This window comes from Hibiscus syriacus, unplaced genomic scaffold, assembly GCF_006381635.1.
Source record: "Hibiscus syriacus cultivar Baekdansim isolate YM2019G1 unplaced genomic scaffold, ASM638163v2 tig00110338_pilon, whole genome shotgun sequence".
Lineage (NCBI taxonomy): Eukaryota > Viridiplantae > Streptophyta > Magnoliopsida > Malvales > Malvaceae > Hibiscus > Hibiscus syriacus.
Window position 1 is genome coordinate 417067 of NW_024062691.1, and position 24051 is coordinate 441117.

Below are 24051 nucleotides of genomic sequence, written 5' to 3' on the forward strand. Positions count from 1 at the left end.
CTCATAATTTCACTTAAATTAACCATTTCACTTAGATTGCTTAGTAAATTTATTCGGTTGCTGCCAAAACTGCTAAACTTTTTACTTTAACACTGTGAAGTTAGTATTTGTCTTTGTTTTGTCTTTTGGTTGAAAGTTTGAAATATATTTATCTTTGTTTTCACTGTTTAAATATCATGTCTGTTTATTTACTGATATTTGTATTTTTATTTAGCGGACCGATAAGGTGGATGCTTTACGTCGGGTTTTTCTTGCACGACAGAGTTCACGCATTAGACGGCGTGCACGTGCTATTAAGTCTCCGTATACCCCAATAGTGCGAAGACACCGCAAGAAGAAGCCCGAATCGCCTATCATCCCTCAAGAGTCCACTCCTATCGTTGAAGAGGCCCCTATCATTCCTCGAGAGTCCCCTCCCACCGTTCAAGAGGCCACTGTCATCGTTGAAGCGGTCCCTCCCACCATTCAAGAGCCCGATTCACATGGCGTCATATGTAGGATTCTTGAGAAACCCTATGATGTGCCGGACATGATGGATTCAAGTTGGCTCTCGTATGAGTTACCGGCCAGTACCATACCGGTATCTGAAGAGGAGAGGAAACAACTACCGAACACAATTCTGGATAATACCCTTTGGGCTAAGACCGCAGTTGATTTTTATCTACATGAGCGAAGCCAGGGGTGTTTCACTGACATATGCAAGCTCAATGATGATATCTATTTGTTGCTTGATCGGTCTTGGTGGGGCGTATTATTAGGGGTCGAAGACAATGGCTATTTCGATGGAGGGGTAAGTCTTATATTTTTCTTATATTTTCATTTGATTATTTTTTTTGTAAATTTATGTAAGTTACTAATATATGTCTTTTTTTGTAAAACAACATATCGATGCGTGGGTGTCACGTCTTCTAATAATTAGGAAACTTAAGGAAAATAAAAGAAATACACGGTATACAATTATGCCGACGTCTTTTAACGCCGTTCACTTGAAGAATCAACGAGATGAATCATTTGCGTTGGGCAATGGACAAGCTAAACTTTATCCTGCATGGTGGGAGGTCGATAAGGTTAGTGTTTATTTTAGATTGAGTTTAAAGGTATTCATAAATAAGTGCGCAAATGAATGAATTATTACTTATGATTGCAGGTGTTTATCCCTGTTTTGGAACGTAACCATTGGCTTCTCGTCGAGCTTCAGATCCCATCCCTTAAGGCAATAGTATATGACAGCATGATAAATTACATATCATTGGCTGATTTAAGAGATATTATTAAGGGATGGAGCTCTTATTTGGCTAAATACTTGGATGCGATAAATTATTGGACTCGTTCTGGAAACAAGAAGCCAAAGAAGCTCAATATTACAGTTAGCAGAGACGAGACCGCACCACAATAAACGAAAGGACCCAGAGGGGATTGTGGTCCTCTCGTATGCTTGGCGTTGGACCGTTTGATCACAGGAAGTATAAAGTATCTACCTCCCACCGATATAGATAGAGCTGCAGTAGGCTTGTGGTTTCGACATTATATGGCTAGATCGATATATACGAGATGCTGCCTACCTGCATCCGCGTTATAAAAATGTCCATAAACAATTGGTATGTTTATAGGCTTGTGGTTTGAAAATGTTTGGTTAAGTACCTAGAATTCAATAATTTGCTGTTTGTAGGTTTTAGATGTGTAGAAAGTGTTGTTTGAGCAAATGTTTGGTTTATGCAGGTTAATCTCAGAAGTGAGCTGCGTGAAAATGATGTATGGATGCAAAAGTTGATTCAATAGTATAAGTGTTATTTTCTCTAATAATTATTGCTTATTTTTTGATTGTTTAATTGATTTGTAAAAGGTGATTTGTAAAAGTTGATTTGTTTAATTGATGTTAACATAATTCTTATTTGTGCTTGTTTAATTGATTGAAATGTAATGGTTGATTTTGTTGATTTCAATCTGCATTATGTTGAAGGCAAAAAGTACTATCGCAATGCGAAATGAAAATCGCAACGAGAGAATCGCAACGCGAAAATGAAAATCGCAACGCGAAATTAAATTCGCGTTGCGATTTTCATTTCGCATTGCGATTCCCTCGTTGCGATTTTTATTTCGCATTGCGAAATTAGCGTTGCGATTTTCATTTCGCATTGTGATTCTCTCGTTGCGATTTTCATTTCGCATTGCGATAGTAATTTCCGCGTTGCGATGGACATTAAGATGATTGCCTATTAAGTGATAACAACTGGAACAGATCATAGCAATTTTCAAACTCAAGTTACTAATACATGCCTAACTGAAAATGTTAAAAGTTCACACATAAAATCTACATAATACAACGTTTGCATTTAAAAATCACCTAAGTTAACAGTCCCAAAAGGTGAAGCCAGTTGTGATTGGGATTTTAAAGATGATTGCGATTTTGATTGCCTTTTTCTTGACACCATATGAGCTTTGGATTTTGATGATGATCCATATTTTGGTAGAGGAAAAGATGATTGTGATGGCACTGGTGATCCACATGTCAACCTTGTATGACCACTTTCCTTGCACCGACTACATGTCGATCTCTTCTTCTCTTCACCCTTAGACGGTATACGATCGTGACTTTTTGGTCGGCCAGGTAGCCTTCTGTCCATGGCTGGTGGCAAAACTGTTTGTAAGTCATCTGGTATGTCCCACTCAGAAGGATGTGAAATAGGGTAGACAATCTTGGCATAAGTCTGTCGATATACTTCTATAGTGTAGCAATCCATAGCGTATGTGCTTGAATCATCTTGGTTTAGATGAAGAGCAACTTTTATAACATGGCCACATGAATAACCAGATGTTTGCCATTTCATACAACTACACGTCCTTGCATTTAGATCGACAAGCCCATTTAAGTTATTATCCAGTACTTCAAACAAAGTGTTTGAACATGGTTCAACTCTCCATGACGTTGACTTCACAACACGTTTCGTTATCTTTTTTTCAGTCCATGGTGTAACACGATGTTCCAATGTTCCTGTAAATTTAAATAAATAATACTTAGTAAAATATGATAAGTTACGAATTCAAAGAAATAATACCTGCATGGTTTCTTTTCTTGTAGTACCACTGTTGAATAGAGGCTCGAAAAAACTCCATTAACATAGTAATGGGTAATTTCCGGGAATGACGACTTAGAGCGTTAATTGATTCTGCACTATTAGACGTCATGAAACCATATCTTGCTCCAAGTTGATGTACTCTTGACCATCTTTCAAACCCGACATCTTCTAGTGTTTCAGCACACTGAGGCAAAACACGTCTTAAACAGTTTATATGCTTATTGAAATCCACTTCCCGATAAGCCTTTACAGCCTTCCAGTATGTCCATTTGTGCTTTTTTATACCAGAAGACCTTGATTTTAGATTTCTATACAAATGAACACCACAAAGTCCATGAAAAGCATCTGGGAAACACCTTCTAACAGCGTTGTCAATTGAGTTTGCCCTATCGGATATGATTGTCAGATTGCTAATAGGACCTATGCAATCCCTAAGATGCCCCATAAACCATGTCCATGAATCAGAGGTTTCAGATTTGCCAACCCCGTAAGCTATTGGCAATATCCCATTGTTAGCATCCATGGCTACTGCTAATAAGTTTACTCCAAGGTATCGACCTTTCAAATGTGCTCCGTCAACTATAATAACTGGGCGCATGCAAGTAATAACCGAACGAATCTACAAAATAATATACACAAGAAATATAATCATTTAAATGTGAAATGCATGTAACTAACATAAATGAGTCAACAGAATTATATTGATTTACTAACCGCAGCACCAATGGCGATAAACAGCAACTCAAAGCGTCCATCTCTATCTGTCGTAACTTCCTCCTCATTATCATCAACAACATCTTCCTCGGCAATAGGTGTTTCATCATCAAAATTCGGGTATTGACCAATATCAAAATCATTACACGCAGGGTCTGTTTCTTCTTCTGAAACATCATCAAAATCCGTGTATTGACCAATATCAAAGTTCGGGTATTGACCAAGATCAAATTTCGAATACTGACTAGTACTCACAATTTTTTCTCTTGGCTCATCATCGTCTAATTGGTCAATACAAAAACCGGAATTTGGTGCTGAAAGTTGATTTGGATTTGGATTAGAGAAAGGCTGTGGGTTTTGAGACCCACTTAGTTGATTACTACCCGCTACTGACCCAACAATACTACTTCTAGGTTCAACAACATACAATGTAACATCATCACTTGAAACATTAATGTAAGCAATGAATCGTTCAACTTCTTCATTGTCGGTTAATAAATAAACTTTACCATTTCTCTGATAAGATAGCCTAAATCCACTTAGGGGCTCTAAATTCAATTTCTTTGAAACACGTAACATTAGGGTTTCATAAGTTAACTTCTTTAATGACAGTTTTAGTTGAAGATTCATGGGTAAAGGCATATATTGTAAAACACCATGAACATTCTCCCATGACCCTCCAAAACACAAATCTATCCAAACATGATCAACATTAGATGATTTCATGGTTGTAACTAAACAAACGAGATGCGAAACTAAGACATGTTGCCGGATGGGGAAGGATGTCGTTGGATATAGGAACGGATGTCGCCGGAGAGAGTGATAGATGGAGATGGAATGAGTTGCGATTTAGGGATTTAGGTTATGAGTTGTTGTTGCTGCGTAGATATATACACAAAAAATTTGGCTTGCGAAACTAAAACCTGTTGCGAACTTTGAAACTCGCATTGCGATTCTGTATTATCTCATTGCGAAAGTCAGAATCGCGTTGCGAAAGGCAATCATTTGACCATCGCAATGCGAAATGCAAATCGCAACGATAGAATCGCAATGCGAAATGAAAAAGGAAACGAGGATTAACATGCATAAACTTTTAACAATTATTGAATTCTAGGTACTTAACCAAACATTTTCAAACCAAAAGGAGTATATATGTTAACAAAACTTGCATTATGTGTATTTTATGTGTGCACTTTTAACATTTTCAGTTAGGCATGTATTAGTACTTGAGTTTGAACATTACTATGATCTGTTCAGTTTGTATCACTTATTAGACATTCATTTGACTATCGCAACGCGAAAATGGCTATCACAACGCGAAAATGGCTATCGCAACGCGAAAATGGCTATCGCAACGAGGAAATCGCAATGCGAAATGAAAATCGCATTGCAATTTTCTCGTTGCGATTTTCATTTCGCATTGCGATTTTCTCGTTGTGATAGCCATTTTCGCGTTGCGATAGTCTGTTTTGCCTTCAACATAAAGCAGATTGAAAATCAACAAATCAACTATTACATTTCAACACAAATTATGTACACATCAATTAAACAAATCAACATTTACAAATCATCTTTTACAAATCAATTAAACAATCAAAAAATAATAATAATTCTTATTTCTTCATCAATTATTGAATCAATGAATCAACAACTTTGTGACCCCGTACATCCATTTCACGCAGCTCACTTAAGGATTAACCTGCAGAAACCAAACATTTGCTCAAACAAGACTTCCTACACATCTAAAACCTACAAATAGCAAATTATTGAATTCTAGGTACTTAACCAAACATTTTCAAACCAAAAGGAGTATATATGTTAACAAAACTTGCATTTGACTTACCAATTAACAATGAACACTTTCATAACGCGGATGCAGGTAGGTAGCGTCTCGAATATATTGCTCTAGCCATATAATGCCGAAACCATAAGCCTACTGCAGCTCTATCTCTATCGGTGGGAGGTAAAAACTCTGTGCTTCCCGTCGTCAAACGCGCCAAGCAAAGGCATACGAGAGGACCACAATCCCCTCTGGCTCCCGGCGATTACTGTGGCGCGGTCTCGTCTCTGACAACTGTGACATTGAACTTCTTTGGCTTCTTGTGTCCAGAATGACTCCAATACTTAATCCCATCCAAGAATTTAGCCAAATGAGAGCTCCATCCCTTGAAAATATCTCTCAAATCAGACAGTGATATGTAATTGATCATGCTGTCATACACTATTATCTTCAGGGATGGGAGCTGAAGTTGGACGAGAAGCCAGTGACGACGTTCCAAAACAGGGATAAACACCTGCGATCATAAGTAATAATTCATTTAATTGTGCACTTATTTATGAACACCTTTAAAAAATTTAAAAAATAAACACTAACCTTATCGACCTCCCACCATGCATGATAAAGTTTAGCTTGTCCATTGCCCAACAAAAATGATTCATCTCGTTGATTCTTCAAGTGAACTGCGTGAAAAGTCGTCGGCATTATTGTATATAGCGAATTTTTTTTATTTTTCCTAAGCTTCCTTATTATTAGTAGACGTGACACCCACGCATCGATATGCTGTTTTACAAAAAAATACATATATTAGTGAATTACATTAATTTTTAAACAAATTAATCAAAATCATATATAAGACAAATATAAGACTTACCTCCCCATCCAAATAGCCACTGTCTTTAACCCCTAATAGCACACCCCACCAAGACCGATCAAGCAACAAAAACATTTCATCGTTGAGTTTGCTGATGTCAGTGTAACACCCTTGGCTCCGCTCATGTAGATAAAAATCAACTGCAGTCTTAGCCCAAAGGGTATTATCCACAATTGTTTCTGGTAGTTGTCTCCTCTCCACTTCAGATACCGGAAGGGTACTAGCCGGTAACTCATACGAGAGCCAACTCTCATCCATCATGTCCGGAACCGGTGGGGGTTTCTCAATACTTCGATATATTACCCCATGTGAATCGGGCTCTGGAATGGTGGGAGGGACCTCTTCAACGATGACAGTGGCCTCTTGAACGGTGGGGGGGGGGAATCTTGAGGGAGAATAGGGGCCTCTTGAACGATTGGAGGGGACTCTTGAGGGATGACCGGTGAGTCGGGCTTCTTCTTGCGGAGTCTTCGCACCATTGGGATGAACGGAGACGTAATAGCACGTCCACGCCGTCTGATGCGTGAACTCCGTCGTGCAAGGAAAACCCGACGTAAAGCATCCACCTTATCGGGCCGCTAAAAAAAATTAATACATAAATCAATAAATAAACAGACATGATATTAAACAAAGACAAATATGTTTCAAACTAGCATTGTATTCACCCAAATCATTATTCTATCATAGTTCACAAAATGCTCAGATAACATTCCAGAAGTAAGCACTTATATAAACATTTAAAAGGACAACATATATAAATATTCCAGAAGAAGAATAGTTTACTTTCGCAACACGAAACTTAAAATCGCAACGCGAAATGACTATCGCAACGCGGAAATGGCTATCGCAATGCGAAATGAAAATCGCAACGATAAAATCGCAACGCGAAATGAAATCGCAACGACAAAATCGCAACGCGAAACACAAATCGCATTGCGATTTTCATTTCGCGTTGCGATTTTGTCGTTGCGATTTCATTTCGCATTGCGATTTTGTCGTTGCGATTTTCATTTCACATTGCGATAGCCATTTCCGCGTTGCGATAGTCATTTTCGTGTTGCGAAAGTAAACTATTCTTCTTCTGCAAATTGAAACTTGAATGGATTGCATTACTTCAACCAAAAGACAAAAACAAAACCAAAAACAAATACTAACAAAAACAGTTTAGCAGTATTGGCAGCAACCGAATGAATTACGAGTATGAAAATCTTAAACTTACCTCGTTGCGTAGAGTATGAACCTCATTCTGCAACGATGCTACCATCTCACGTAGAGCGGCTACCTCACCGCGTAATGTAGACACCTCAACACGCCATGCACCATCGTCTTTGCGTAAAGTACCGACCTCCTCACGCAAGGCATTGACCTCATCACGTAACTCCCCTAACTCATCCCGTTGAGGTGGAGGTGGAGAACAGGGAGATAAACGTCGTGGCATCTTTGCCGGTCGCCTATCTTGCGGTGATGGTGGAGAAGAGGCTCGATGATGTGACAGAATAGGTGATGGCTGTCGTTGTGGAGGTGTATAGCCGGGTCGATCAGATGATGGCTCTGGGTGAGGTGATAGCTCTGGGCGAGGTGATGGCTCCCGAAGTGGAGGCTGCTCATCAACCGTTCCATCAAAAAAACGCTTACTAGCTTGCCACCAATCAGTGGCAAGCTCAGCTTCCGTGGGTGTCAGCCTCTGTAGAGGAGTGTTGGCCTCCTAACAATATAAAAGCTCAAACAAAGTTAAACGTGTACTAGTAATAACTTGTTTATAAACATATGGTAGTATTTATGTTAACTTACATTATTTATTGTCGTATACCGTAGTAAATCTTCCCATTGCAAGGTCCGTTTCCTCTTCCAGGAAATAGCCCTGGGAATATCATTTGAAGTTTTTATTGCATATGTCTTCATGGCGGGAAAGGCCTCAAATATCCAAATCTACAAACAATATAATAACAAACATTAGTAATTGTTAAATAATTACTTATAATTTTGGAAACATCATATAAAAATTCTTACCTTAAAGGCCCAAATAAAGCCTGTCAAAGTGTATTTGGAACCATCGCCATGCAAACTTTTTCGATCATCCAAGGCAGACGATAACTTATTCCATGTAGCTTTCCATAAATACGAGCCCCACGGAAACAGGTTCCACGTATTTAGGTCTTCTACCAATTTGATTAGATCATTTGGAATAGGTTGTCTGGCCTCTCTGCCTAAAAAGCTGGCATGCAAAAGAATTAGAAGGCATACTCGGACAACGTCGACGTCATCCATCCGAGTAAAACCATCTTTATTATTCAAAAATCTTGTCAGGTCTTCTACGTGTAGACTCGGCCTCTCCAGCTCAGGAAAAACCCGGGATAGCCATGATGGGTGGGTAATGTGTCTAGTGTACCGACCTACATCATCGTGTCCGAAGCGTAGACCGGTGATTAAGCAAAACTCCTCCCGCCCAAAACACGTATACGCCGGTGGAAAATCAAACCATATCTCTTCATCATGACGTTGTATATTCTCTAGTAGATCGCTAGTCATGGTTTGAAGAAACAGGTGTGTCAACATCGCATCTCCACCGGGATGTTGTACTTTCAGCCATGGCCCGAAGCATGTATCCTCAAATATTTTTCTTTGTGCAGGTGAAAGCTTCGACGCAATTGTTTTGGCCAGGCTGACTTTATTTCTCAAGGTCAATTGAGCCGAATAAAAGTTCTACAAAAACAATAAACATACTAAATTAGATATACCAAAAACTACACTGTGAAGATATACCAAAAACAATAATTACTTAAATATGCAACACTGTGAATTTCGTATTTGTCTTTGTTTTTTGGTTGAAGTAATGCAATTCATTCAAGTTTCAATTTGCAGAAGAAGAATAGATTCTGAAAATGAAAATCGCAACACGAAAATGACTATCGCAACGAGAAACTAAAATCGCGTTGCGATTTGCATTTCGCGTTGCGATTCTTGGTTGATTTAATAAGCAATCTAAGTGAAATGGTTAATCTATTATTGAAATTACCAGTAAACTTATCATCAATTTCAATATGAAAAACCTAATAATAATGCAAAAATTTCAAAAAGAAAATAATTAAAAAAACTAACACTCGTTGGTTGATTTGGTTGATTTTCCATTTCTGATTGTGAGGGTGGCTCTGAGAGATGGAGATAGACGGATTTCGCCGGAGATGGGGACGGATTTCGTCGGAGATGGGTGAGAGAGTGAGAGATGGAGATGGGACTGAGTTGTGATTTTAGGTTTTAGGTTATGAGTTGCGATTACGGGATATACTGTGGACAGTTCAGTGTTCCAATATATTAATATTCATGTTTGGAATTTAAAAATAAAATACTTGGCCAGGATACTAATGGCGCTTTGAAAATCGCATTGCGATTATGTATTATCGCGTTGCGAAAGTCAGTATCGCGTTGCGAAAGTAAGTATCTCGTTGCGATTTTTTATTATCGCATTGCGATAGTCAGTATCGCATTGCGATTTTCCCAATTCGCGTTGCGATTTACTTATTCGCATTGCGATTTTCCCAATTCGCGTTGCGATTTACTTATTCGCATTGCGAATTGGGAAAATCGTAACGATACTGTAGACCATCGCAACGCGAAATGCAACGCGAATTTGCGATAATGGAGATCGCGTTGCGAATTAGCGATCGTATTGCGATTTTGTTGGTCATTTTGACAAATCCGGAAAAAGTTTGTTAAAATCGTATATTATATGGGATTTTTGGTCACTGAGGTTATTTTCTCTTATACAAAACGTCCCATGTCTCTCTCTTATACACAACCCATAAGGCATGATGATGCATTATACATACCCATAGAACGCCCTCCAAAGCCAGCAAACATTTCATTTTCCCTGCTTGTCAAACCCAGTTTCAAGACGGAAAAGATATATAATACTACTGATTTTTCTTCTCTTGAGTTTCATCTATGGATACTGCTCAATGGCCACTGGTAGAGAGATCTATCACCTCTTCTTCTCTTTATCAAACTTTTTTGGCCTTTTTTTTCCCCAATGGAATACTTTAGAGTCAATTGTATGTTTATTGGGTGCTTTTCTTTTGCAAAAAATGACAGTTCTCTTAGTTATGCAAAAGAAAAGAAAAAGATGGTTTATCGTTGAAGTCCCCACTCAATTGGATTTAATTTTTTTATCAGTTCATCAAAAAATTTCGCTTTAGCTTTCTGTTTTGCTTATATCGATATAGACCCTTTTAAATTGTTTATTTTTGTTTCTCTTCTATCTTCCTTTGATCTTCAAGGTATTGTTTTTCCCTTTTTTATTTGTTTTTATCATTTGTTGTTTGTGTTTTGTAGGAGATTGTGGTGAAACCAATACAAGAGATGGTGACGAATACATGTCCAAAACCAGCAGCTTTAGAGAGGAAAATAAGGCCTCAAAAGGAACAAGCTTTGAACTGTCCAAGGTGCAACTCGACCAACACCAAATTCTGCTATTACAACAACTACAGTCTCACTCAACCTAGGTACTTTTGCAAGACTTGTAGAAGGTACTGGACTGAAGGTGGTTCCCTCAGAAACATCCCCGTTGGAGGTGGTTCAAGAAAGAACAAAAGATCTTCTTCTTCTTCTTCTTTATCGTCATCCAAAAAGCTTCCTGGTCTGGTAACACCACCAAGCTTGTCGCAGTGTTCTACACAAAACCCTAAGATCCATGATGTGCAAGATCTCAACCTAGCTTTCTCCGCAGCAGCAGCTAGTCAAGGTTATAGGAGTATCTCTGAATTGGTTCAAGTTCCAAATAGCTTAGAAAACAATAATAAGAACCAGATTCCTACTTCTTCCTCTTCCTCCCCTACTACATCTACATCTCAACTCTCGGCTTTGGAGTTGCTAACTGGAGTCTCTTCCAGGGGGTTGAATTCTTTCATTCCCATGCCGGTTCCAGATCCGAATTCAGTTTATACATCTGGTTTTACCATGCAAGACTTTAAACCAACGCTAAATTTCTCCCTGGATGGGCTTCAAAGTGGCTATGGGGGTCTACAAGGGGTTCAACAGACAACCGGGAGGCTTTTGTTTCCATTCGAAGATCTAAAGCAAGTCTCGAGCACTACTGATATCGAGCAACATAAAGAGCAAGGTGATTCAGCTGGTTATTGGGCTGGAATGTTAGGTGGAGGATCATGGTAAAGAAGATGAAAATTAATATGGGTCTTTTTTTATTTTCTTTCATTTTCTTGGGTTTTCTTTTTTCAAAACTTCTTTTGTTGATTTCTTAAGGTGGGTGACTTGTTTGGATTTCTTCATTACTAACAGAAGATATACATGGGTTTCCTTGATCTCTCTATAAGATCCTCCTTTTTCTTAATTATTTATCTTTTTTACTATTCAATTATGGTGGGAATTTGAAGTCTTTTTTTTTTTCGGTTGGCTTCACTAAAGGTGACACAAGGGCATACTATGTTAAGGTAGAAGAAGATATCTATGAAGCTAAGCCAAGATGTTTTTAGGGTAAAAGTGTAGGAGAGAAGAGACATTCATCCCCTGAGCCATTTTCATTAATGGTTGATATTATCCTGTTGAGTACAAATAACAATAAATAATGCATAATTTTAAAGTTTGTAAGGGATAAGTTGTTGGAAAAGAAAAAAAAGACTGATTTGTTCATAAAGTCTCCAGTTTCGATTTTAGTAAACAAAATTGTTTCTTGGTGTTAATAATGTTGCTGCAATGGGATTTTAAATTCTCTCTCCCGTCCCTTCTTTTATACATACATTCATATTTGAATATGAATTCATTCCAGAAAAAGAAGTGTTTTCCAGGTATTAAAGAATCCTTCACCTAATTAATAAAAGCTACAAACTCCATGTTTTCTTGAGTTATATATATATACTGGAAAGCTATACATACGGACATGTGTATATATTTGACGCATTTCCATGAGAGTGATGATTGTTTCAATGTCACAGCCAGCAACCCTCTTTTTCTTTTCTTCTGCAATTGAAAGATCTGGCAAAGCCTCCTTTCTTTGGGTGTTGAAGAAGGACCCACAAACATTCCCCTCGACAAGTGTGATGAAGAATAATACACCGCCAGTCCCACTAAGGTTTTCCAGGATCAATCCAGATCTACACACTCCCCTTTTTTTCATGATTTTAGTGTATGTTACTTCAATTTTGTTGTTTGCTGTAATCCACTTTGAAGTGTGTATAATATCTGACAAATGGACGACTCTTCTGAGTACTGTCTTTCTCATTCATGCCTAAATTAAACCACCTCTTCTCTCTCTCTCTCTCTCTCTCTCTCTCTCTTTTTACGGTTAAATGGCCTCTTTCTCTGTGGCGTGTTCATGGAAACCAGAAGAATATCCATGTAGCCAACCCACATCTCTTTACATTTTAGTCTCACCAATAAGAACCCATTGAATAATCAATCTTACGACTATATTGGAATGGCCAGACAATTAACATTTTAAAGTGAGTGAATGATCCACCACTGGTCACATGTGCATGTCCTTCAACTGTATGGTCGGAATTAAAATTTCTTCCCTTTTCTTTTTCTTTCTTGTAAACATCATTATAGTTTAAAGAAGATCTTAAACTCAGTTTATGATGTCCATGACGGTTTAATTTGAGATCTTCATCAGAGATGATGCCATATCTGATAAAATTAAAAACCAGTCCCTGTTTACTGCTATTGGCGGCAGCACCTGGTACACTAAATGTACAACAATGCCATGTCTCTCTCTCAGCTTCTTAATTTAACACAGTTCTTTCTTGATACCATGGAGGGAAAATGGAGGAAGCAAATGAGATTTGTGGCTTAAGCTAATAATGATTATTTTTTATACAATGTTTACATAGAAAATGATACCTTTGTTAAACTTAATACCTTTGTTAAACTTAGAAGTAATTTTGTTCCAATAGCATTATAGAATCTATCTAAACTACATGAGGTAACAGATGTTTATGCTCTTGGCAAAATCTCTTCCTTCAACATGCATAAGTTTACAGTTATCTTTTCTCATTTCATCACAACGCAATTTGTATAAAGAACTTTCATGATTCTTTTTCATGTTTCAATCTGTGAAAAAATCGTAACAATTTTACCATACATCTTCAATTTGATTGTTGTAAATAATAATTTACGAGACATGATTATTTTAACTGTATATGCATCCTCATGAGATAAGTTTATAATAATGAAACCGTTCTCTTTCTGAGGTAATGTGATTTGTTTCTCTCAAGTAAATAAACCATACAACATAAAATTTATTATTTATCGACTTAATTTTTAATTGATAATTAAATTAAGTTTTATTATAATTCTAATGATTGAAGATTATTTGATGATTAAATTTATTTCAAAAGTTATGGAATAAGGATTCTTAGTGACCAAGTTCGTTTTGTTCATAAACTTAGTCTGATTTTTCTAACCTCAGACAACCAGGAACAAATGAGCTTGATTTTCATACTAGTTTGGTGTTGACCGAACCATTAGCAACCTAACACGCTAAGTTGATGAGCAGCATCACCAGCAGGGCATGCGCCTGGGAAAATCAAAGGCTAATGGTGGCGTCGCCAACTCTATCCAGGCCTTGCATCAATCTTCTCTTTGCTGACTTGGTTCTGTAGCACCATATCTCGAATGCCTCGCTCAAGTCGGGATACTTAACCAGTTCAGTTTCCATCCAATCCAATAGAATATCGGTTTGATCGTTAGATGGCAATGCTAGTACTAATGACACGATCGCCCCCTCAATACTCTGGCACAAGTCTTCATCCATCTTGTAAGGGAAATTTGTATCCTTGTTTCCCTCTGCATCTAGGATAGGTTTAATCTTCCTTATGTAGGGTAGCCATGTCTTCAGCAACTGGACCCGACATGGTGCAGGAAGAATCACATTTCCATAACCAACGGCTTCGAGAACTTTCCCAGTCACTTCTATAAGCTTCAGCTTCAAACCCCACATGGCATTTTCAAGTTTCTTGTCTTCAATTATCCCCAAGACCTTACCAGACATCTCACCCCAACTACAAACAAAGTCCTTCATTAAATCCATCTTGGAGAGTATGTTACACATCCACTCGAGATCCGATAGGCTCTGCAAAATTCTATTCTCAACGGTGTCATCCGAGATATCCAAAACAACAAGCAATGATGAAAATTCATTTTCAAATGACGAACAAACTTGGGTAAGACCCAATTTTATCACCGATTTGACTTCATCATCAGCTGTAACTAATGGGGTTTCTTCGTCTCCTCCAAGCATGAATTCCACTTGTTCTTGCGCAGATGTCTTAAGCTCATCTCCGAAAGGTGGACAAGATCCACCGATTGATGTGGCAAAGCGAACTGCTGAAATAAACACATTTTTTGTGGAACTTAAATCTACAGGTTGGATCCTTGCCAATATGGGCATGGCTATTGGCCCCAGTTTCGAAACCGCTTTTATAACTTGTTCCTCTTCCTTACCGTCCCAAGGAACAGCCTCCAAGTACTGGAGGCAGCAGTTTGTAACGTCTTCACAGCGAAATGCGACTGCCAAGTGTAGAATACCAAGAACAGATTGGACCGAGTCCAGGGAGTCCAAAAGTGAATCAGTGGGGAGATAAAATAATTTCAAAAGGCTAATATGATGATCATAAGTAGAATCCAAGCACTGAATCTCAATGCAAGAGCCAAACTCAGGATTAGAGAGTTGATCCACAAAGAACCCGCTTTTACTTACGAGAACCGAAGAGTGGGAATAGAACCACTCAGGTCTTCCTTCACCATTTACCAAACGTAAAATAACATCACTTGTACTCTTGTCGCCAAAACATAAAATAACACCTGAAAGTAATCTTCAAATGAAAGTTTAGGCAGAAGCGATATGAATTCCGTAAGTATGAAAATAGATCAACCCCTCCTCTGTTAAAATATGATTTCTTGCACCAAACAATACACACTACTAATATGCAAAAGTGTACAAGTAAAAAAAATAAAAGACAATTGTGAAAAAATCTGCATTTTTTTTTTCGTTCAACGAGACATTGAAGCAAGAATTAACCAGAGCTCAGCACTCACACCGTTAGAAACCAAAGAATCATATTTTATGAATAACCTTTTTTTCTTTCACAGTTACAACTTATAACTATAGCAACAATTTCAATCAAAATCAATCATTACTAGGACGGAACTGAATAACCGATTCAGGATTCAACCCAAATCCTAAAAATGACTCCTTTCTCATTAAACCAACGCCTCATTAACAGCAGAAAAAAAAATGATTGTAGATTTTTTTTTTCATTAGGAACCATGGTTTACAATTTTTTTTTATCCCCAACTCAATAAAACATAGAACTATGACCTGCAATACTTTGTTGAACAAGATCCAAAGACAGAAATTTTTGGAAGTTCCTAACATTACAGGATGAGTTAGCACCACCATAAATGCTACACTGTTAATTAAGCAAACTAAAAAAAATACAATAAAGTGGGGAAATGAAGAACATCATAAATGATAAATCTAAATTAAGGAATAAAAAAAGGTCTGACCTTTTGAAAGACCCAGATTGCATTAAGAATAGACATAAATATCTCTCACGTTTAACATAACAAATCTGCTGAAGCAATGAACACCGAACAGCGAGTTCCCTTTGGTTCTGGAAAACTAATTTCGTTTCCAGTTTAGTGGAATGAAAACACAGATACCCAAAGCCCCTTTTTAAGACAAGCCTTTGAAATGACACGACTAGCCTTGATGCTTTGTATGTTAGAACTGGACAAGTGGCTGGTTGATGGGATACTGTGTGTAGATGACAACGGGACTAGATGATTTTTTGTCTGTTTGATTTTATTCTGATATAGTAAAAATATAATTTGATTTCTATTTTAATATAATTTAATTTGTTTTAAAGTTAATTTCAAAAATAAATAATCTAAAATTTTTTAATGAAAATTATTCTATTTTAAAGCTTAGTATTTGTTTTTGAAAAAATAACTTTAAATTCATTACTTTTGATTTCTTTTACCATCAAAGTTACTGTACCCTTCCTAGTTGAACAAGAACGTTGAAGGCCAAAGATGTAATATCATGACACATTGACCTATGACGTGTAGCAAATGATTGGTGGAGAGATGATGTTCTTTTAGTATTTGATGGATTAGATCATGAAACATGAGCATCAATAATTCAACAATTTCCCAACTTTACAATTTTATGGTTATTATAGTCATAATGCAAATCAGTACCTTTTGGAAGAGGATAAGAGGACCAAAGATCAAGATTTGATATCACATTTTTCAAGTAATTTTGTATCCTCAGCTTGTACAAGTTGCTTTAATATTATTTCACTCCAATAAATTCCACAAATGTAGATATTTTCATCCCTCAATTTTGTTGCTCCACTTAATCAATTTTTATATATTAACTTTCATTTAATAAGTTTTGTATTATTATTGTCGAAATGATTCTTTAAGTATGATGATTTTTTTAAATCATGACGTGTATTCGGATTTTTTTAAAACTCGATTTGAAAGTAAGATTAAATTTAACATCGATCATTTGAAGTTAGGTACGATCGAATAACTATAAAATCGTCTTTTTTAAAATTAAAATCTACTTTAAAGATAACTTTTCAAATTTATGCTTTAAAAATTGAAGAATAAAAATAATTAAATTCAAAAATCGGTTAACGAAGGATTTGTTAGAATTTATACCAACAAACAAGCTTGAGAACAATGATAATGGCAGTAGAAGAAACATAAAAAGGTTGAAGAGGAAATAGAAGAAGAAGAAGCTATGAACGTAGCAAAAAGATTTGTGTAAAGTATTTATTAAACATTGCATAATAAACTACAACCAAGCCTGCAACATATATAGGCCCAGAAGTAAGCTACAGCCCAAGTAACTACTATCCCAACGGTTACAACACTTTACAGTTTCAACTCCTTACACTCTAACAGGATTAACACCCCCATAATGTCTAAACTTATCAAACAAACAAGCATGAATCATAATGCATGGAATTGAAATGAACTATATCACAACCAATTAGTTCATTGAAAGGGAATTATTAAGGGTATGTAGCTAGGGGTGAGCGTTCGATTGAGTCGAATAATTTTTTTTTGAGATATTTATATTGAGAAGTCTTATTTTATAACTTAAATTTGATTTGAATTTTTTTTCGAATCGAGTTTTCGAGTTTCTATTTAAATTTAATTTTAAATATTTATAATATTATGATATATACTATTTGATTCTAGTTTAAATTATATTTTATAACTATATACAATACATATATATTTCTTCATTTTTTTCCATATGTGATATACATATATCATCAAGAGTCGATGGACTCGACTCAAACTTAAAAGTCAATTCACTAATTATTAAAAAAATTGAGTTATTTGAGTTACATTTTATAACTAGACTTTAAATCAAATTTTTTTCGAATCGAGATTATCAAATTATAACTTGAAGTTAATTCGAGTCGAAAAATTCAATTTTTCAAGTCAATTCGAATTTTACTCATCCTACGTGTTGTATTACCCCGACACCTACCAATTTGCCACCACCTTCAACAGAGCCCATTCCTATAGGCTATATCTCCAAAATAGTCAGAGCATACCGTAATAGCATCACACTCACATATTTCCCTACTTTTCCTTTTAAGACAACTTAAAAATATTGAGAATTTGTAAGAATCAAGGACTTAAGTGGTTAAAGAAAAGAATAGTTGTTATTCCTAAATGTATTAGGTTTGAACATCAACAACTATAGGACATATGAGTTTTTATTGTCAAATTATTGAGAGTATAAATACTTTTACTTATAAGCACCATAAATTAATTAAAAAGAAAATACTGAGAATTTTTTAGTATCCATGCAAATTTATGTGACGAGAATGTCTCTGAGGTAATAGTCTTTTTTCACTTGGATTTTCGGTTAATGAAAATTAAATAAAATAAACTTTTGATTTGAATTGGTATTTGAAAGATGGCGGAAACGATCCTCACATCAGAAAAACCTTCCAATTCGTCATCCTTCGCGTATAATCTGCCACGTGTATGTTGTTCTCCACTATTTTCAGCTCCTTTTTTTTATAAATATTGTTCGTCTAATATTCAATCTTTACGCAGCTTTACACTGATTTTGCACAGTTGTTAGAAACAGTTCTCGCAATACCCTTGCCCGCGATGTAGCTCTCGCTACTGCTCTCGCCCTTGCTACAAGGTAAACCTCAATTTCACGGTGTAACTCCCTCAATGTATATATATATATATATATATATATGCATTCCTTCATAACGATCTTTCATGTAGTTCTAATTTCACATCTCGATTTAAAGTGAATAATTTTATCTTTTTAGAATTGTCACCAATCTTTTGGGTTAGGTAAGGTAATATCTAATTTTATCTTTTACCGATGTGCATCTTACCATAGATTTACTTGGAAGGGTTCGTGAATCGATTACGTATAGGAAAAGATGAACACCCCAAATCACCCTTCCGAGACCAACACGATTATAAGTTATCTTAATAGAGAAAATTAAAGTTTGAGCCAAGATTTAAGGAAAAGATCCAAATTACTTACCTTTAGGAGTCTTCTGAAATAAAATAAGAGAATTATAAATAAAAAGAAAAATATTGTGTGACTGAATTATTTTAATTTGAAAAAATAAAATAAAGGGTCATGGGTACCAAAATAATAAAATAAACTATCACTAAAATTAATGACAGATAAATAAATGTATGATATAAAAAATTAAAATTATATAAAAATAAATACAAAGATGAAATGATATAAATACAAACAATTAAAATTAAAGAAAGAGAAATGTTAATTTAAATTGAAAGGAAAATCTTTTAGAATATTAAGTAAAAAAGGAAAAATTAATTAGAAAAAAAATGCCAAAATAGTCATCATAACAAAAATGGAAAAGAAATCAAAGAAACATATAGTAAGATTAAAGAAAAATTAATAATTTTAAATTACTCATCGTGTTAATAATGAAAAAAAAATTAACAAAACAAAATCAAATTAAAGAAAGCAGGTGACAAATTAAAATTAAAAAAAAGAGAAAAAAAATGAAAAGTGGTTGAATTGAAATAAAATTATTTTTTTACATTATTGGAGAACTCTTTTCACTCTTTTTTCGAATTTGTCATCTGTTTTCGTCAAGAAACCTCAAGGAAGACAAGACCTGTAGAGATTTATTTGAAAGTTGTCGCAACAGTACTTCGGGTGGTCTCAAACAGGGTCGGGGCTAGGACGTTGGAGGCCCTGTGCAAATTCTTAAAAAGAGGCCCTTAAATCTCAATTTTTTTAAAAGATGACTTTATTAACTAGAAAACCTTTACTAAATTATAGAGAGAATGTCATATTACATGATATATATTAAGAATATAGAAACTCGTACATATTCGCTTAAAACGTGATGCTCACATTACATTTTTTGAAACTAAATCATCTATAACACTTTCAGTATCAACTTCTTCCAAAATATTGCTCTCAATGGCCATTAAAGCAAGTCCATTTAGCCTTTCTTGTGACATGGTTGTCCGTAAGTATGACTTGATCAACTTCAGTTTCGAAAAACTCATTTTTCCAGAAGAAACAGTTACAAGAATTGTCAATAAGATTCTATATGCAATTGTGACATTTGGAAAGCAATTAAAACGCTTCAAGAACTTCAAAAAATCCATTGCTCTCATTTTTTCCTTAGGTAAAATCTCCCTAAGTAATTTTAATTCAATATACAAATCATATCCATCACAATCTGATAACTCACTTTTCCTAAGAGCATTCTCAAAGTTAATACATCAAGATTGGAGTTTGATGTCATCCATTGATTGCAACTTATCAGAATTGAACAAAAATCTAAAAACATTCTCATACAATTCATATTGTTCAAACCTATTTTCTAATGATGAAATAGCTTGATAACAATGCAGATAAAATATTGAATTCTAAATGATTCCTCTGGAGATAATGATGTTTCCTTACCATTAAGCTCGTCAAATTGTCTTTTTCTACATATCATACGCCTATGAGGAAATACAGGGTCGATTCCAATTTCAATAGCTATTGTTTTTGCAATATCCATGGCATTGGAAAATCCAACATCTCTATAATTCTTGAAAAAGGATATCAACCCTTTTATCTCACTCATAGCAATATCAATTAACATGTCTTTTGACTGTAAATATTTGCTAACCAAGTTCACATCAGAGAGAATTTCATACCAAATGATTGTAGAAAAGCAAAAATTCAAAACTACCAAGTTCATTTGTAGCCAACGATTTCGCTTCACTTTGAATTTTAGAATCATTATCAACATCATCTAGTTGTAATAAGGCTTCTCGTAATTCAACAACTTTAAATCTTATAGCCTTAATATTATCAACTCTACACTCCCATCTTGTGGCTGAAAATGATTTAGGAGTATAATCTTTCACATTTTCTTTTAAAATTTGTCATCACTTTGTTGAATTAGAAAACAAAGTATAAATGCGCTGAACTATTCCAAAAAATCTATTGCTTTATTTGGAGTGTTTGCAATGCCACATAAACCCAGATTAAGACTATGATAACCGCATGGAGTATAGAAAGCTCTAGGATTCAAATCTAATAGTCTTTTTTGCACACCTTGATTCTTACCTTTCATATTAAACTCATTATCATATCTTTGACCTCTAACATTATCTATATCAAGATCATGAGAATTAAACACATATTCTAACACTTCAAAAAGCCCTTGGCCAGTTATATCATCAACTTGTAAGAATTCAATAAAAAATTCTTTAATTTCACAAGTATTTAAACAGCCATCAACACACCTTATAATCAAGGCCATTTGTTCTTGATGATTAGTATCAGGTGTACAATCCAACATCACAGAAAAATATTTAGCCTCTTTTATTTTTTGAATTACGATCGATCTAATTTTAGAAGAAAGCAAGAGTATCAATTCATCTTGAATATCATGACTTAGATAACGGTGATGAATATTACCACTAATAATACGTTCAACATGCTATTTCATCATAGGATCAAACTCAACCAACATTTCTATCAAACCTAAAAAATTTCCATTGCTTGTCTGATATAACCTTTTTTTTTTCCACGAAATGCACGATTATGTGTAGCAAGATACTTCACAACATCAATGATTCTTACAATAACATTTTTCCAGTACTCCTTTTCTTTTTTAAATTGTTCTTGAGAAACTTTATCAATTGATTCACTTTGTTGCAACCTATGTCGAAGTTCACACCAAGTCGTCATACTCAATACATGATCAAGACTGGTTTCACGTTATTTAAGTCTAGTACTAAGATGCATCCAATCATTAAACCCTTCATTTACTAAATGACATTTTCTAGGACCCTTTTTAAAGATCTTGCAACAAAAATAGAATACTTTGTCAAGCTCCTTTGAATAAACAAGCCAATCTCTATCACAAGTTTCACTATTAGGCAAACATCTTGTATAAAAATTTGAAGAAAATCTGCGAGAAAGTTTGTCTTTAGGGCCTTTTACAAGGGTTAAGTCTCTTTTGGGGCCATTTACAGCCAAAATGTCAATCAATTTTGAATCAAGAGAATCCCATTTTCTTGGATCATATATATCAACTAAAGCAGATTCATTTTGTTCAGTATTATGATCAATATGATCAAAATTATGCTCCAAATTTTGTTCAAAATCATTTAGAATATTGGCATTTTCTATATTAACATCATCACCTACATTCTCTGCTAGTTCAACATTCTCATCATCAATATTAACCCCATCTAACTCATTTGAATTATCAGACTTTTCCTCAACTTGAGGTTCCTTTAGAAAAAAATTATCTAGAGCACCTTTCAGAGATTGAATTAATTGTTCTACTCTCTTAGCTCTTTTTACGCTTTTCATAACCAGATTGACATTTTTGAACCATATTGAACACAAAGAACACTCATAGACTAAACAAATGATAAAATTGAAAATTATAGTAACTACATAAAAAAGGAGAGAGAAAAGATAGCACCAGGATTCCCGTTTTTTTGCAAGATTAAGTAATCCAACTCTCCTCAATATAATCAGTAAATTAACCTCTGCAATCTATATTAAAAAAATAATCAATTGCATTTACGAGAAGAACTATTAATGGTAATTACAAAAAAAGTAAAATAAAAATTGAAAAATAAAAATTAAAAAAATATTACCATGCAATAAACTTTGTTGTTGTATTGCTGCCGTTGCTTTGCCAGAATGAGGGAGATTGAGCAAGTACTCACAATTTGTTTAACCTTGAAGTATATTATTGAATTTCTAGATCTTATAATTTCCTTAGTAAAAATTGCAAAGCTTGAATGCAATATATATAGGGAGATTGGTGATATTACTAACTCAAATCGTAACGGTGTGAGATAGGGAGATCATGAAGACGAGCTCATTTCTCGTAAAGTGGAGTTCGACCCCAAAAAATGAGATTTTTATTGTAATAAATCTAATTCTTTTTGGGCCCTTGCTATTCCGGGGCCCTGTTCCATCGTTCATGTTGTGCTCCCTCTAGCCCTGCCTCTGGTCTCAGATTCGTATCTTGACTTATTACCTTTTGGAGTAGCCACCAACCTTTTTGGATTAGATAAGGCCATATACATAAATTTTACCTCTTACCGGGTCTACGTCTTACTAGAGATTCATTTGGAAGGGTTGAAGAGTCGATTACGTGTGGGGAAGGATGAGAACCCCCACATCACCCTTTCAGTACCAACACGGTTACGAGTTGTCTTAATAAAGAAAATTAAAATTTAAACCGAAATTTAAAGAAGAGATCCAAATTACTTACCTTTGAGGATTTATTACTATAAAATAAATGAATTAGGATATAAAAAATAAAATAAAAAATTGATTCTAATTGTAGACACATATTTTCGTCCGACCCATTACAATATGTTATATTATATAATATAAATGTTTTATTATATAACATACATATTTTTTTACTTAAACCGTATAATATTATTACTGGTGTAATAATGCTTCCGTTTGGGTTCAATTTTATGTGCAGGCCCAACTAGAAGGCTAACCAACAAGCCCACACGTACAAGACTAAGGTTTCACAAACCTAAGCACCACATCCCTCGTTAGAGTAGCCTCAACCACTCGGTCAAACTAACGGCAAGGTCCCGATTTTTCGGCGACAGATTATCGTGGGGCAACAACAATAACCAACTATCAGTTTTAGTGCCATTAGAATTCTAAAATCACACGGAAATAGCTTTGTTTACACTATAAATTAATGTAAATCTAGGCTAAGAGGGGATGAGTTTACACGAGATATACAAGCAAAAAACAAGAAATTACAGAGAGAAATTGCAAGTGTTTCGAGAGCAAAAATAGTGAGAAACTAAGCTATTTTTGAGATTTGTATTTTGAAAGAGGAATAAACATAAAGGTATCACTTTTTACTTTTTTTATTCAGTCTCCTTGCATGCGTGTTTCTCTATTATTTTTTTTGAATCAAACTCAAAAGAGGGATAGGCCAACCGTGTTTGAAATGAGGAGAAACATCGACAGAAATTAGAAAAAGGAGCCGATTCATGAACCAATATTTCTTATTGATTGCGTGCCTTCAATTATGGCCGCTAATTACTCC

At 35.2% G+C, this 24051-nt stretch overlaps 2 protein-coding genes and 1 pseudogene across 5 annotated transcripts; 2 read left to right on the forward strand and 1 right to left on the reverse strand.

The window, feature by feature from the left end:
• The first annotated feature begins 10301 nt into the window (after positions 1 to 10301).
• Positions 10302 to 11643, forward strand: LOC120120309 (dof zinc finger protein DOF4.6-like). 2 transcript variants are annotated; one of them, XM_039139966.1, is made up of 3 exons: positions 10302 to 10408; positions 10772 to 10881; positions 10963 to 11643. In XM_039139966.1, the coding sequence occupies exons 1-3, from the start codon at positions 10385 to 10387 to the stop codon at positions 11606 to 11608; spliced, it is 780 nt and encodes a 259-aa protein (XP_038995897.1). In that variant the 5' UTR covers positions 10302 to 10384; the 3' UTR covers positions 11609 to 11643. The 2 variants fall into 2 exon arrangements, with proteins under 2 accessions (XP_038995897.1, XP_038995896.1); XM_039139965.1 differs by having other exon boundaries at positions 10772 to 11643.
• Positions 11644 to 13754: 2111 nt separating this feature from the next.
• On the reverse strand, positions 13755 to 16154 carry LOC120120310 (BTB/POZ domain-containing protein At3g05675-like). Of its 3 annotated transcripts, none has more exons than XM_039139967.1 (2): positions 15959 to 16140; positions 13755 to 15264 (listed from the first exon to the last, which is right to left on the reverse strand). In XM_039139967.1, the coding sequence occupies exons 1-2, from the start codon at positions 15979 to 15981 to the stop codon at positions 13977 to 13979; spliced, it is 1311 nt and encodes a 436-aa protein (XP_038995898.1). In that variant the 5' UTR covers positions 15982 to 16140; the 3' UTR covers positions 13755 to 13976. The 3 variants fall into 3 exon arrangements, 1 of the variants encoding a protein (XP_038995898.1); XR_005515896.1 differs by having other exon boundaries at positions 15168 to 15253; positions 15959 to 16154; XR_005515895.1 differs by lacking the exon at positions 13755 to 15264 and adding an exon at positions 15271 to 15861 and having other exon boundaries at positions 15959 to 16154.
• A 2206-nt stretch (positions 16155 to 18360) lies between these two features.
• Positions 18361 to 24051, forward strand: part of LOC120120411 — a 38472-nt pseudogene continuing 32781 nt past the window's right edge.

Excerpts from the sequence above, each read along its gene's own strand:
- LOC120120309 (XM_039139965.1), top strand. The coding sequence starts at position 10,385 with ATGGATACTGCTCAATGGCCACTG. Across the intron at positions 10,409-10,771 it reads ATACTGCTCAATGGCCACTG|GAGATTGTGGTGAAACCAAT; the intron begins GTAGAGAGATCT and ends TGTGTTTTGTAG.
- LOC120120310 (XM_039139967.1), bottom strand. The coding sequence starts at position 15,981 with ATGCAATCTGGGTCTTTCAAAAG. Across the intron at positions 15,265-15,958 it reads CAATCTGGGTCTTTCAAAAG|ATTACTTTCAGGTGTTATTT; the intron begins GTCAGACCTTTT and ends TTTCATTTGAAG.